The sequence below is a fragment of the Macrobrachium rosenbergii genome, chromosome 1, assembly GCF_040412425.1.
Source record: "Macrobrachium rosenbergii isolate ZJJX-2024 chromosome 1, ASM4041242v1, whole genome shotgun sequence".
Lineage (NCBI taxonomy): Eukaryota > Metazoa > Arthropoda > Malacostraca > Decapoda > Palaemonidae > Macrobrachium > Macrobrachium rosenbergii.
In genome coordinates, this window is record NC_089741.1 from 43074733 (window position 1) to 43091037 (window position 16305).

At 36.8% G+C, this 16305-nt stretch overlaps 1 protein-coding gene and 1 long non-coding RNA gene across 2 annotated transcripts in view; both read right to left on the bottom strand.

The window, feature by feature from the left end:
• Positions 1 to 114: 114 nt before the first annotated feature.
• LOC136828202 (uncharacterized) lies at positions 115 to 10230 on the bottom strand. The gene is made up of 2 exons (XM_067086077.1): positions 9981 to 10230; positions 115 to 6570 (listed from the first exon to the last, which is right to left on the bottom strand). The coding sequence occupies exon 2, from the start codon at positions 6514 to 6516 to the stop codon at positions 2107 to 2109; it is 4410 nt and encodes a 1469-aa protein (XP_066942178.1). The 5' UTR covers positions 6517 to 6570; positions 9981 to 10230; the 3' UTR covers positions 115 to 2106.
• A 2348-nt stretch (positions 10231 to 12578) lies between these two features.
• The window catches only part of LOC136828348 (uncharacterized), a 114908-nt gene continuing 111181 nt past the window's right edge, over positions 12579 to 16305 (bottom strand). Inside the window, exon 3 of the long non-coding RNA XR_010850014.1 lies at positions 12579 to 14028. This is a non-coding gene — a long non-coding RNA (uncharacterized lncRNA). The remainder of the gene's footprint in view (positions 14029 to 16305) is intronic.

Below are 16305 nucleotides of genomic sequence, written 5' to 3' on the forward strand. Positions count from 1 at the left end.
TGCACAGGTAATATATATTTTTTTTTGTCTAAGAGTAGCAATAAGCTTTAATGGCCTTCAAAAAAAAAAAAAAAAAAAAAAAGTCTTCATTTAGCAGAGTACTGTTTTCATATGTTTTTCTTCATCAGTGTTTGAAGTGGTGCAATTGATCTTTTACACTGATCCTTTGAAGTTTAGGGGAACCATATATTTTGAGAGGATTACTTATAAAATGTTTAATTCATTGTATAAGAAAGGTTTTCTCATGGCTAAAACCATTAGGGTGGATAGGTTATGTAAGGAAAGGATAAGTATTTCTGCAGCCTGCTGAAAGTGGGTTGTAAATTCATGGCCTGAGGAGACAACTATTTTTTCAGTTTATAAAAGGAAATGCCTTATTTTAGTTGTCGAAGAGGTTTCAAATTTTTTTTTTCCCTATGATTTTATGTTTTGGTTCACATTTTACAGGAAAGACTTGATCTATGCTTTCAGTTGAAGTTGAGGATATTGTAATGGAATGCCTGATGTCCTACATTCCATTGCAATATTCTCAATTCCGACAAAGTATAGATCGTCATTCCCGTAAAATGTGAACCAAAATATAAAATCTTAAAGAGATAAAAAACCCTCTTGGATAACTAAAATAAGGCATTTCCTTTCATACACTGTAGTCTCCTCAAGCCATGGATTTTCAACCCCCTTTAAGTAGGCTGCAGAAATACCTATCCTTTCCTTACATAACCTATCCACCCTAATGGTTTTAGCTATGAGAAAACCTTCCTTATACAATGAAGCAATCCTCTCAAAATATATGGTTCCTCTAAAAATGGCTAAATGAAGACAATTGAGTATAACTTTTATATTTTAACAAAATCTGTGAAGGCCATAAAAGGTTACTGCTACTCTTAGACAAAAAATGTTACCTGTGCAAGGTATCATAGTATCAAGTTTACCAAATTTGCACACCTAAAAATGCGTAGCAACAAAACTTGACACTCCAGCCTTACAAAACATTAAATGTCAAACTCTCCTACCTTTCTTGATGTCAAAGCTACAAAGACATTTTCAATACAGTATTTAAATATTTACTTCAGTAATATTTAAAGGAATTTTTTTTTCAACAACAAAAGAGGAGGGGTGGCTATAACATTTAATGAGACAATTTCATTCCCACATAGGTTATCAAAATGACAAACTACTAAATGACCTGCTTCATCTTGTCTACTGATACATCAATCATCAGCACTAAAAAAATAACGAACAATAGGTACAGCTTAATTTACACCAACAGTACAAAAAATACTTTAGCGTCTCATTTTTCTCCGTTAGCAAAATACAATACAGTACAGTAGGCCAATAAATTCAACAGTAATATAGGAATGTAGTTACTGTACTATAAGAAGCACATTTGAAAATCCAGATTTCCTATGAGAACTTAGACTATAATGCCATCGAATTCCAGTTATTGTAATGCATATGAAAGCAATGCTAAACTGAACTAAAATAAAATAAAAACCATAAAAATTCATAAAAGAAAACAGGCATATCCTAAATGCAATACAATACTAAAAAATAAAACTTAAATGTATATTAAACAGTTTTCAATAAAACAATGATGAAAATCCAGCTAGCCTTTCATTCAAATGCAAGACAAACTTTGAGTATTTGTATGTAAAAAAAAAAAAAAAGGCAAATTTCATGGGAAAATGGATCAAATAATACAAAAACCTATAGCTCAGCCAGAAAATCAGAATACTGTACTAATGAATGAAATTTTACCTTTCAATTAACAAGGGTAATAAATTACGGGCTGTAGCCCTGTACCTCAAACTATGACTACCACAAATTTGATGCAGTATTTGTCTCTGCAAAAATAAAAACCTTGCACTTGGTACACTTAAAATATTTAGTCCTTCTTGATGGTAGTACATAAAATTAACAGAAAGATTTGATAATTTGCACATTTGGACTGGAATTTTAAATTCCAAAGTTAAGACTACTTTCAATTCAATGGCTTCCCCATACAAATGACACCAGGCATTTCAGAGAACTGTAACCACATGTACTTGAGTACACTATGATACACTCCAACCATACCTTTATAATTCAAATTATCCATCACATCACCTACTGGGAAAGTAAAGAGGTGCTATGAGAGGGATAGTGATGATTCTCGCACAGGTTTGGATTGGCATTTGAGCTGTTATCTGCAAGAGACACATTCACTGGTCCAAAACTCTCATAGTTAGGAGTTCCTCCATCTCCGTCAACCCTGTACCCTTCGATGTCATAGACTACAGCATTATGAACTGGAACAGGCAAACAATATGGATTTTCAGTTGAGCAGTGACCTTCCCAATCTATGCTCTCCAAAACCCTGAATTGGCTGCTTGCATTAGGTGCATTTTCAAATGCATTTGTTGCCATACTTGAGTTCTGCTGCTCTGAGTTATGAAAGTGTTTGATTGCTTCCTGGGACACAACATTTGTGCCAAAATATTCAGGTGAGAAAAGCAATTTACCATCTCCATTTGTTTGTTTTCCACCCTTGTCTATAAAATGTTTGGCTTTTTCTGCTGACTGTCCTTGAAGCTGAGATGAGTAATTATGGCAGTGATAATTCAGCAATTGTGAATAATAACTCAAACTGTGTTGATTAGTTAATTGAGGCATAAGGCAATCAATATCAGACGCACCAGCTGTGTGTGTGTTATCCTGTAATGTCACTGCACTAGGTTCAAAATAGCCATACCCATACATAAGTCCATTCCTGCTGTTGTCACCCTGAAATGCATCTGCTCCCCCTCCAGCACCTGTGTAATTCACAATAAATTTACCATTACTACAGCTGTAATCATCCCTAATACCATTCTGACTCTCATTATTGTTTCTCGTACTATCCTCTCTTTCTCCTTCAGTTACCGAGTTTTCACAATTACTTGCGAAACCATACTGGAACGTGGACGGTACTGTTTTTCTCAATGCAATATTAGCCTCTCTATTAAATGCATCACTTGATTCACTTGCATCATCTATGATTAAATTACCATATGGATAATCAAGGTGAAAGGTGGTTTCCTCCTTGGGATCATCATTCCTACTGTAGCATATCTGGCAGCCACCACTACCTGAAGGACATCCACATTTCCCTCCTGCATCGCCTGGCAAACCAGTATTACACTTGCCTGACTCCTCATGCAAGTCAAGGAAGTAACTGCAAAAGCATTCAACACTACACCGTGGACAAGTGTTTCGCATCATGTGTCTGGCAAGATCAGATGGTCTACAAAAGACAGTCTTGCATCCTGCACAAGAAAGACTTTTATTCTGAATTACAGCTTTTTCTACTTCCATGTGATGTTCCCAAATACTTCTATCCTTGAACCTCTTTTGACAAAAGAGGCATTTATAACTTGAACAAGAATTTCTGTTTACGTGCTTTTCAAAAAAATAGAAGGTTGCATAGCGCTTATCACATCTGTAACACTTGTATGGTTTTGCAGGCAAGTTTTTAACAGATGGTGGGTTTTGTCCTTCAGTATTTTGTCTATCTGCAACCTCTTTTGCTCCTAGCTTGATATTGTTATACTGCCTTGGCAAAGAATTTTTGCATGATTCCATAAGTAGTCTTGAGTGAATTTTCTTCAACTGCTCCATCTCAGAGGATGCTTCATTGCCCATACTGCTAATCTCATGCTTATAACTCTTAGGTTTCAGTACTCTGTCAGCCTTTAATATCTGCTGGCCTCGAGTAATCAAGGCCTGATCACCTTTCAGTAGTTCCTGTGGTGGCAATGGTAATCTTTTTTTAGAACTGTATTTGAAGTTACCACCTTCACTGTCAAATCTTTTTCTACCACCTGTACACACCTGCTTCATGCAGTGGCGCTTTAATGAATAAGCACGTTTAAACTTCCTTAGACATCTCTGACACTGAAATTCGGTGGAATGTAACTCCTGCACACTGTGTTTAGCAGTCTCATTCGGAGAAGAGGTCTGCACTTTAGAATGCACAGGAACTTGCATAGCATAATCTGGTCTACCCAACTTGGAATTATCACATTCCTGAAAGCATGAATTAGCGACTTTATCATTCATGTTCTTGGTCAAATCTATTCCCTTAAATGCCTCTGATGCACAACTAAGAGTCTTACTTCTAGCTCTTTGTATCTCTTCACTGTAGCTGCTTAAGCCTTCAGAAACAAACTTAGATGATGTAGCTTTTGAAATATCTACTGAAGTTTGCTTCCCTTTCATATTTAAACTAGCATCCTTTCCAGTGTCATCCACATGAATCTTCAAATTACTTCTACTCACACTTTCACTTTCATTGGGCTTACTTGAGTAATGTGCTTCCATTACTCTTTGGTTGTAAGTCCTGGCATGCCCAACAGAAAACCTGGAACTTTTCCCAATCTGATTTGAAGAAACAGTCTCATTGTTTTCTTGATGTTTCTTGTTTTGCAGCAAATCAGGATGGAAAGAAACTTTTTTATTCCCTATTTTCTGCCCTCCATTCCCAGCTTTCACATGCTGTTTGGTCTTACCTGGTAAACTCTTCCTAAAGATGTCTGGTCTTTTCAGACTCAGGTTGAGTGGTTTTCCCTCATCATCTGGGGTTTGTAAAACCACTCCACTAATTGAACCATAATCCAAAACTTCCCTTTGTTCATGATGTTTATGCACTATCTTCGAATTCATATCTACTATGGTCTTGGTGCCATTGTTTCTTACTTTAGGTAAAAGATCTTGCAAAACCTTTTCATCCCTTTTCTTTTTTAAATTACCAATGTCTCTTGAGTCTGGAAGATTTAACTTCTGTAAGTCACCCTTTGGGAAAAGGATCTTCAAGTTATTAGATTGGGCATGTGATGACTTCTTAAAATGTCTGTTTAATGATGTCTTGTGCCTGTAACTTTTCTTACATACCTTGCATACAAACAATGCTTCAAACTTACTCGGCCTACAACTATCTTTTTTGTTTTTAGGTACTTGGTTCTTCATTTCCCTATGTCCATAATCTGTTTGCATATTTTTTCCAACAATGGATTGCTTTGTGGCCATACACTTTCCTCTTAAATTTTCTGTGTTTGGCTGCATTTGAATATGCATTGGCATCTTTGAATCTTTCACTAAAGTTCCTTTTGTGAAATCAGACTTCTCTGAAATTCTCCTACGACGAGAAGCATTTTTTTCTCCCCGTACCTTCTCTGATTCTTCAACACTGGACTCGTTGTTTATTATCAGTTTTATATTTTCCTCTGCAACTCTGAAATGTAAGCGCTTCACTTTTTCAATTCCGAAAAGTGTTTTACTTGCTATTTCTCCAGTTTTAGTAGCCACAAAGTTCTTAAGATCTACAGCCTCACTATCCAGTTCAAAATCCTCTGTACAAGCAAAGTTGTTGTCTACACAATGACTTTTAAAGCCCTTGTTTCTCACTTTAACTCCTCTTTCAATTACTCCAGAGTTACTTGTCATGCTGAGAGATGCTTTTTTACTAATATGTCTTGAGGCAATGGCTTTTACACTTCTGGAAACTGTTACTACAGATTTTGGCAGTGCACACCTCTGATTTTTTAAAGTTTTCAAATGATCCAGCTTTTTAGGGTTCTTCTTCGAAACTTCACAAACTTGCTTTGCCTCTATTACCATTCTGGTTGCCATTGGTTTAAATATCTTACTGATGAGAGTCATCTTTTTAATCTTACAGTTTTTAGATTTACTCTCAAAATCTGATGACTTGACTTCGCTTATACTTTTACTGTGAAGCACAAAAGATCTGGACCATCTTTCACTTCTCCGAGTCGCTGCAACTCCATGAACGGCTTTCTGATGGGTTTTGAGAAACACATCCAGTTTGAACCCCTTTCCACATTCTTCACATTCATATGGCTTACTGTTGGTGTGGAAGGCCATGTGATATCTTAATCTATATAGACGTCCAAACCCTCTTCCACAAACACTGCAGACGTAAGGCTTTTCATCCGTGTGAACCCAAGCATGACTCCATAAATTTGTATAACAGCTGAAGCTCCTTGTGCATAAGTGACACTTAAAATGTAAAGAACTCACTTCTTCCTTCCCTTCTACCTTTATGTATTGAGACACACTACCAGTGTATGGACGTTCAAGTGCCTTCTCACCATTTATTCTTGCTAAATGCTCCGATTTATGAATGTTGTAATTTGCCTGAGTCACAAATACTTTACTGCAAATCTTACATTTCAGTGCTTCCTCCGGATGAGATAATACCATGTGATGACATAAAAGATCACTTCTTGCAAAAGTCTTCTCACAAAAGGAACACCGACATTTCTGCACATCAGACCTATTTCTTGCAAAAACTTCAAAGCTAGTTTCATTTTTCACAGCTTTCAGGCCAGAGTCAACTACTGCATCTAGGGTTTCATCGATGTCTTCCTCTTTTGGTTCTATTACATGACATCTCAAGTGATTAGATAACTTTGCCTTTCGTGAAAACGATTCCTTACAAATCTCACAGACATGACTCATGCCTGTATCTGCATTCACCATTTTTACAGTGCTAAAACTGACATTTCAAAACTTGAACATGTGTATCCAGCTCATCTGCAAAAATAAAGTAACATTTAGGCATTAATTCTTTGCAAAACCTAGGCCACATACATGTTAATTCCCTTTAAAAAATAGTACAGTACACTCAAAAAATCTTTTAACAATCTTTTAATATGACAGTAATTTACCTGGAAAAAATAAATCAAAATGCTAATTATTTCTCAACAAACCATAATTTTGAAGATCTTCCTTACCGTCAAAACAAAGTAGCCTATCGAACGTTTCCCTTTGTCCAGCACAAGAAAAATTACAATAGTTCCTGTAGTCAAGACACTAATAAACCATTGTCAAAACTTATTTGAGGGCTTCTATCCCTCCCTATTCAACTGTTACTTGTTCACAAATTTCATTTCCTTCGACTCTGTGCTAGAAAAGGGCATATACTGCCCGTATCATTGACCTGCTTTAAAAAACAATATGGAATATTTTGAGAGGCCTATATAATTTGTATCTTGGTCTCTTGCAATACTGTTGCCCATTCAAGTTTATCCTAGTCTTTGTGCAATGGAAACATCTAATTTAAGCAATCTTACATTATACATCCTCGAGACAACACATCTGCAGTGACCAATAGCTATTCCTATTGTTATTTGATAAAAAAAATTAGTATTTTTTCAACTTATCATTCAATTCACTGCATGCCATTACATGTAATTAGCTGAGAGAATAAGTTTAGGGTATGGATGATCTGACCTGTTACTAAGGGTAGATTACAATATTCATAATGGAAATGCACACAACTTTTGCTGGAACCTTCCAAACCTCACATCTAGCTGGCCAATATGAACGCCTGTCCCAGTGAAATATATTAGTAGCCTCATCAGCCTGGTTCTCACTTTTTTTTACCATAAAAATAGGCTTTTTGCTGCTTCCTGTACAGATCACTGCATACCATGTACAGTGTAAGCCATGAACAAAGGGCCAGGGCAGTGGTTCCTATCACTCGAGTCACAACCTAAAAGTGGGTCACCAATGTATTTTGTTGAATGACCAAATCAGTTTGTGTTACTAATTTCTTTACATTTAAGAATTATTGTATGCTCTTTTCACAAACTATGCAGTGTTTCCTACATATTGAGCTTCATCCTGGCCATATTATTCTGCCACTAATCCTAAATATCTGTATGCAAAGATTACATTTAATATCTTGCAACTGCTTGAAATGACAGTCATTGCTTAAAGCTGGATCTTTCATGCAAAGATCTAATAGATGTAGGACTGGGCTACATTAAAGCACACTAACAAACGGATAGACTGGATTCATATTTAAGCTAAAATTGTAAGTGCTGTTCAGTGAAAGGACAGAGTTGGAATGGTTAGACTACAAGATAAGAAAATACCTGTATAGAAAATAAATGAAGTACAGAGGTCTAAAGGTGAAATTGGGAGAAAACCCCACAGTTGCACTAAGAATAGCTAAGAGAAATTTTACAGCAAGATGGAACAAAGGAAGTGGGCTTACAGTGCATCATGTGAGGTACAATGATTTGTGAGAAAGGAACCAATGACTCCTGCAACCTACCCTATACAATCTGGCATAGGGATGAAGACTATTAGGGCCTTGAGCCTGAGTGAGATGGGTTCAATCTCTCTCATACCAACACCTTCAGATTACTGACCCCTAGTGACCCCACCACTTGGGTAATACAAGAGCTGAGGTGGATGAAATGCACCTTATGAGCTGAAGCTCTTTGACTGGACGCTGACTTGTGAAACCCACATACATCATAGCGCGTTCCTGAGTGTATTTGGCTTGACTGCTGCTGTGCACACACAAGACACACCATTTCATTAAACCTCCAACCTTACGTCCTCTAATTTTCAATATAGTCTACTGGCAAGGTTCCATTATTATTTGCAAATTTATACATCAATACCACTCAGATACATCCCAGTTGGAATATTCCTTCTGTTTTGTATTTTTTTTTTTACCTAGGCAATCCTCAACCTTATTTTTTTTTTTCGGAAATCCAAAACACCTTGATTTGTTAAATTTTGAGGGCACCTAAAGAGAAGTATTGAAAGTTTGTTAGCCCACCCCCGCCTCCGCCAAAAAAAATTCCTTGAGCGCTTAAACACTTAGGGATATGTACTCAGGGATAATTCATGAAGACCGCTAGACCAGGTAGGTCTAGGCATCGGTTAATCTAGCAGAAGGAACTTCTTTTATCAAAATCTTCATGTTTCTAAGTCTAGTCTTTTGTCAATAGTGGTTAACCATCACGACCACAGGATATCATTTACCTTAAGAGTACTGGTGAAACTTAGCATTCAACAACATAACCAAGAAACCCCCTCCCTGGCCCCAACATACACTAAGCCTATTAGCCTACACTGCACTTTGGAAGAGTGACAGCGCACTTTCCTGGTTTGATTGCACTTATTCAACTATCAAAAGTAATTTTTGTTTCTGTACTAAAAGATTAATTTATATTCCAAGGATATTGGTCAGGAAATGCACATTTTAATGTATATTAGCCTAAGCTGTGATTCAAAGTAGCCAGTCACTGATTTTGGCTGGCTCTGCCTAAGATTCAGTCCCGTTTGGTCTGAATTAAAAGATTTAGGTCTGAATGAAGAGATTCAGAAGAGAGAGTTAGGCTAGAATGCTTCCAAGTTCAAAAATAATGTTTTAACTCATCTCAATTCTTGTTCTATTTTTTTTTTTTGCTGGAAAAACAAAAACTTAAGTTTGTTAAATTTAGAACGGACAAAATAAAAACAAATTGACAGTTTGTTAACATATAAAGAAACCTGGTCCAAGTGTGCATAAACACTTAGGCCTATGTACGTGACTAAATCAATTAGAATGCTACTGGGTAGGCCTAGGCATCGGTTAGTCTAGCAGAAGGAACGTCTTTGATCACACTTTACAAAGGACATCGTATACCTTAAGCCTACTGACCAATAGGCCTAAGGTGGCTAACCATGAGCCGCCGGGCCTCCTCCCTAACACTAGGCCTATTAGCCTACAGTGAATTTTGAAATGGGACCAGATTACTCTTCTGGTCTGACTGAATCTTGCAAAACGCCTCAAATTTATGTATCTAAATTGAAACAAGTTATATCCGACAAATTTCAGTATAAATAAGAGCAATTTTAACTTGGGTTAATAGCCTAGCTTTGAATCGACATTCAACATAGCCGGTCATTATTTCAACCAACTGTTTAGGTTTAAGCATCATTAAGTTAGTTTGAATTGGAGACAGGAACTTTGCTTTAAGAAAAAATGCAAAATAAATAATAAATACTCGACGGCCATATCGGTATGGTAAATTTTGAGTCCAGTCTTGAGCCGGTTCCTAACTAACGGTCATTATTTCATTCGCAAGTCATAAAACCTTATTTTCAAAACACACCACTAAATATTCTTTGATATACAACCATTTATGCATTGTACTCACCAAATTTACTCGTAAAATTCAAATGAATGGCTGTGATGTTGAATTAGAATTGGCCGTGACGCCGACCGGTTCACGAGGCGCAACTTGGGAGAGGGTGACGCTTAGGTTCCAATAATGCACGGGAATTTAATTAATAATTCCACTAAAGCATTTCTCATGTTTCCCCAAGTCAATGATCTAATCAAAATTAAATACTTCACGTGTAAATATACAATATTTTATATGGGCAATGAGATAATTACTAGCTGAAACATTATAGGCCAAAGCCAGCCAATTTTGTACTAGCATACAATATGGGAAAATTCAATTCAATTTAGAATATTTCTCAAGTTTCCACGGACATTATCAAAACCAAAATTGAATACTTAACGTGAAAATTTTCGGTATTTTAGACGGGCAATAAGATAATTACTGGTTGAACAATTATGTCAAAGCCCCAAAAATTTTGTACTAGCTTACGAAAGCCTATGTCTCATACTACATGACAACATGAAAAGACTCCTTTCCCTTTGGTAGAAATTTCAGATAGTTTCGGTATACATCCTATGTTTTCATTGCTCAAGTAATTTTTTTTTACTATATTTTTACTCTATCATTTTAGATACCTTTGAAAGTTGAAACGGAAAATAAGGAGTATACGGGTTTACGGAAGAATGTAGTTGGGGGGAGCAAAGGGGCTAGAAAAAGGTTATGGCGGTATTTGGAAATAACTAGCATTGAACCAGAAGTGGAGGAAGAATGGAGGTTTACGTGTTTATTCGGAAGTTACTGTAAAAAAATTAATAAAATCACCGACTAATGCATCACACGAGGATAAAATATGCGTGTTCTTCATTTACCGTAGTGCTAACAGCACAGTCTTGTCTTGCTATTCGTCCAAACCTTGTAATGTTTTAATATCACAAACCCCTGCTTGTTGGCGTGCCTTCAACTATCAAAAATGGAGTAGAATCTGGTGAGATAACCGAATTATAATCCATGCAGGGGCAGTAAGCTCTGCTCCATATATCTGGGGTTGCTAGGTTAGTATACGAAGATAACACAAAGTACCAAGTTAAAATGTTACTTAGAAGCAAACTTTGCCAGCACCACGAAGACATTTTCAAACATGCTATTTACTTATAAACAATACACTGATAAAGCAAAGGAGCTCAATTTCCACACTTTCAAACCTTTTTAACAAAAATGGTCAAGAGAAATAAAGAGATGGGAAGTCAGTTGAATTTACATACATCAAAACACCTCAACTTACAATCGGTCCTGGTCGTTTCGGCCGTAACATAAAAAAACAACATAAGACATTATGTTTATGGTTTTTACCATTATTTTTATGGTATTTACTGTCATTATTTTGTTTTACGTACATCCCCAAGGGGCTGGTACTATACACGGTGCCCATTTTTCACGTAAACGTGTTTACGGCCGAAATGACCCGAACTCCTACAACTGGCCCATTGTGAAATACCTCTGCAACTGGGCCTAAACACCAAGAACCACGGGGTCAAATTACCTTTGAATTCCGTCAAACTTGAGGAGCCCACTAAGGCCTTCAAATTTTGCATTACAGCAAAACTTTTCATTACATATTCAGTTAAACTGACAAGTTACAAAGTTCACAGCCAAGCTTGCTAGAACTGCTTTGCATAACAACGTTTCACAGTTCAGGATGCTCTATATAACCTTATGTTATAAAGGGTCTTTGAAATTCAATTTAATTAACTCAGGTTTTCTGGCGTTACCCTGAAATTAAGACAACTTAGTGTGACCATTTGGAGTTTTGTACTTATTCCACGTTTACTCAAAAAATTGTTACTTTCATCGAAACCCTAATCTTGCTGACAACCCCATTCCCCCCGCAAAGTAGAGTTCTCTCAAAATCTTCATTTGTATCAGGTTACTGAAAATACTTAAACTGACACTGCATTACCATTGTTTTCCACCAAACCAAATCGATTTTTTTTTTATCATGCCCAAGTTCGAGAACTGTCGTACCTAAATTTTAACGACAATTCGTCAGTTTGAATAATGCACCTATAGGAACATCTAAGAGACATTTGAAAATGACCGTATTCAGTGTTACAAGCTGCAGTAGGCGATATTAGGTAATATTATCGGCAAGTTGCCAAACTTCAACTTGGTACTTGTGACAAAGTCTTTGTTGCTCGATTTATTAGCCATGTCGTCACGGGCTCCTTGTTCCAAGGTAATCCCGTAGTAATATAAAGCGCCATGCCGATATCTGCCTTGAATGAAAGGTGCGATAGTGTAAGGCTAGCTTTATCTAACGACGACGGGCTATTTGATTACTTACAGTTCCTTATAAAGTCCGGATCGCAAAGCCGAGGCGTCTTGGCAGGAAATAATCCAGTCTTGGCCATTTATCCAAGTTTAACGAGAGAGTAATTGTTTAAGACTTTTCCTATTAGAATTTTGGTCATAACTGTGATAGCATAAACCTGCAATATCAGTGGCTCAACAAAGTCATAATTGTCGGCCTAGAGAAATGTCACACCAAACACCCTTACCACCTAGGGTACCCATCATCCACTTTCCGGTTCGAGGTTTTCTCAACATCAACAAAAGAAAATTACTGAAATATCGCGGCATTTATTTGATTTCTCTAATATCTCACTCAATTTCCGGTGAACAACTGCGGTTCAGGAATGAGGTGAAGGCTATGAACACCATCACAACACTCTATAACAACTAACTAAACCAGAATACCAAACACGTAAATTAAGACTTAGCTATGTCGCCGATGTGCAGAATCGCCTCTCCGTTAGTATTCCATATAAAACGAACTATAACGGGTTGCCATATTAGTAACAAACACAATTCATCGTCTCTCAAACGCTCCACAGGAATCACAGCCACAAGTACAAAGAAAATGACAGCTCTCAGTATACGCTGTCCTCCAGGTATTTCCGTTGGTAGAAACAAAACTGACAACAAGCAATTATTGAGGCAAAGCCAGCGGGTGACTGAGTTCAGATTCTGAAAAGTACTTGCATAATGGAGATTTACTTTTAAATCTTTATGTAACAGGGCTTCCGTTGTTTTTTTTTTCCAAGGAATGTGTTAGGAGGGTGTGCCTATCTTTCTATGTATATTGCATCTCCGAACAAGCATTATATACTTAGTCTCAGATGTAATTTCCTAAACTACGTCACGACAATATACCGTAAGATGTCTATTACTTATTTTTGCACAAAATTAATGTGATTATTTTTTTTCAAATTTCCTGGTTATTAGATGGGTAAGTTCTTCCTTCAGGTTTTTTGCTCTTGGTGAACCTTAATTAAATCGAATTCGTCACATTTCGGTTGTCCTCCAGCTTAATACTTAAGGACCAAAAACTTGTGCTGGTATATGGCCAACTTGATTTAACAACAGCAGCAATGTTTGTTATTTTGACAGATTGTACATTTTCGTCGTAAAACTTTTGTGTTTTTAAATTCAATTTGATGAGGATCTTTCTCGGTTGAAGTGCCTGAATTATATATATAAAAAAAACAAGCTACTTCCATAATTTCCAACCAATATTCAAATCAACAATCTTGTCTTCTTCCCTTATCTAAGTTTCCCGGCAAAATCTTTGTTCAACATGACCCACTAGGCCTATAAATTTGTTCAACCCTTAAGATGACCCACTAGGCCTATATATTTTTTTGTTCCAATCGTCAAGGTTAAGATGGCTTTATGCCAGCACGGGCCCTTGCTCAGAACAACGTTCCCTAAGTATGGATGGCAAATTGGAAGTGAATATGAGGGCTGGCATGGACCTCTGAATTTAGGCCAATTTTTTGGAAGCATAGATGAAGTAATTTAAAGGTTTCCTCCGTCCACGGCTGTGATACATCGCCTTCTAAAAAGAGGTGTGTTATACTTTCAGGGGAATGCAGAGGAAGGAGCAGAATTCCACATTCTGAGAGAGCAAACGGATTGAAGGACAGACCAAAGCGGTTGACTCTGGAGCTCGCAACTTCCACAATTCCATATTTCCATAACATTCTTCCAGCTTCTCGGAGTGGCTGGAGACTTCTCAATCCTGCAATAATAATAATAATAATAATAATAATAATAATAATAATGAGGAGGAGGATAAAATAAGACACTTTTATCCTGTATTAAATCTTGGTATAATGTTAGTAATATACTAATGACTTTGCGTGTATTTTTAATAATGTACGAAAATTAAATACACAAGAAAGGGGGTTATCTTATATTTATATTTACCTTTAAAGAACATAATTGTTCTTCATAGTCTTCAATAAGAATAAAAATATATATATATATATATATATGTATATATATACATATATATATATATATATATATATATATATATATATATATATATATATATATATATATATATATATATATATGGTATATAAAAATTAATGTAATGATTCGCGAAAACTAACGAAATATGTAAAGAAAGTATTCGGAATGTTCTTATCCAAGAAAGTGGAATATTTTGACAGAGTACCAGTAGCTACTTAATTCCGCAATGTCACCCAATATGACTGTCTTCCGGTCACGAATGGTTACAGTGTGTTTTACGAATTTCATTTAACCAGTTTGAAATTCATCATTTTGGATTTTATTTGTTTAGATAAGTAAGAAAATTATGGTATAGACTCAGGCTATTCACTGTAAAACAGTTTTGTCAAGTATTTATAAATATTACAATGCATTCATGACAGGGAATTTCATGTTACGTAAATCCTTTTGTCAAGAAAGCACTCTGATGAATCACGAGTGAAAGTAAGTATTGAAAACATCTAATTTCCACTCGATATCAGTCTGAGACTCATACGCAATTACCTCGTACTGTTGCAGGAACAGTAAAAAAATAATAATAAAAAAACTTATATAATACGCTCCCTTCTTATCAACAAAAGTACTGGATACGAAGTGCAGGGAAGATGGGAATATTCTGAATATTACCCGGCAGAAAATGACGCTTCCCAGAAATATTATTCGTAATGGAAGGAAACTGAGCATTGCGGGGGTGAAATTACGGGTGATTCGCGAGATATAAGAAGATGCAAGCTTTGAAACATTACATCCCTAGTCGTCACAGGAATACGGTTGTAGCGTAATAATGCTGTTAGACTAACACACTTGAAAAAGTGTAATTCACACGCTTATCATCACGGGCCAGATGTCTGCTTTCTCTCTCACTCACTCTCTCGCTCTACACATACATACATACATACATACATACACGCACACACGTACAAACATTACTACAATCCAGATTATATTATCTTCCTTGTCTTCCAAAGGGTGCGTTGTACTAGGCCTCAGCTCTACGAGCTGCTTATTTGCATTTTGTAGACTTCGTCTCTTGGAACGAAAGCTGGCTCGTAAAGGTCATCCCGTAAAAGCAAGATTCCGACGAACTGGCCCACTTGGTCACTGCTAGCTGTTAATGCAGTTACACTCTCAACATGGGGTGGTTTGCTCGATTGAGTCATTCAGTTATTCGCGTAAGGATGCAACTTTCGCAGGATTATCCTGACTAGTATGGGCCTAGCGCCAGGCTGCTAAATTTAATATCCTCGTACATAAGCATGTTTTATCATTATATATGAAAAGTGGCGAGCGAAGCATATAAATAAAATATGAAAAAAATAAGAGTCGTTTTTTTGAAAACTGTTTCCCACGTTCTTGTAATTTTGACTTGATAAAATCCTTTTACTGTGACATACGATATGCCTTGGTTAACTCTCTCTCTCTCTCTCTCTCTCTCTCTCCTCTTCTCTCTCTCTCACACACACACAAAGAATGATTCCTTACAGTGTTTGTGCTTGTGTGTGTGTTGTGGAAGAGAGAGAGAGAGAGTGTGAGAGTGTGTGAGAGAGAGAGAGAGAGAGAGAGACCAACCTCACGCACGCAGGAGGAATCTGCTGAACCATTATGCTCGCTCAACGAAGGAAAATTGCTTGATCAAGTTCTTTTGTAAACGATAACGGCCGATCATTTTAATCACTTAATCATCAGCGGTTATCTTGCGGTAGAGCATCTGCCATTAGGCCTAATAACACTTGCGAATCTTTGAGTTTTGAAGGCTGTCGGTGTAACTCGAATTTCGTAGACACAGGAGGACAATGCAGAGAGAGAGAGAGAGAGAGAGAGAGAGAGAGAGAGAGAGAGAGAGAGAGAGAGAGAGAGAGATTCATCGTTACCATGAGGTTGTTGATCTCAGTTTCTCCTTAATAGATTTGAAAATCCGTATATACGGAGGTTCCCGGTTTCTTGGGGTTTGTACTGGCTAGCTTAGGCGATCGGTAAACCAAACTTGTTTTTTCTTATG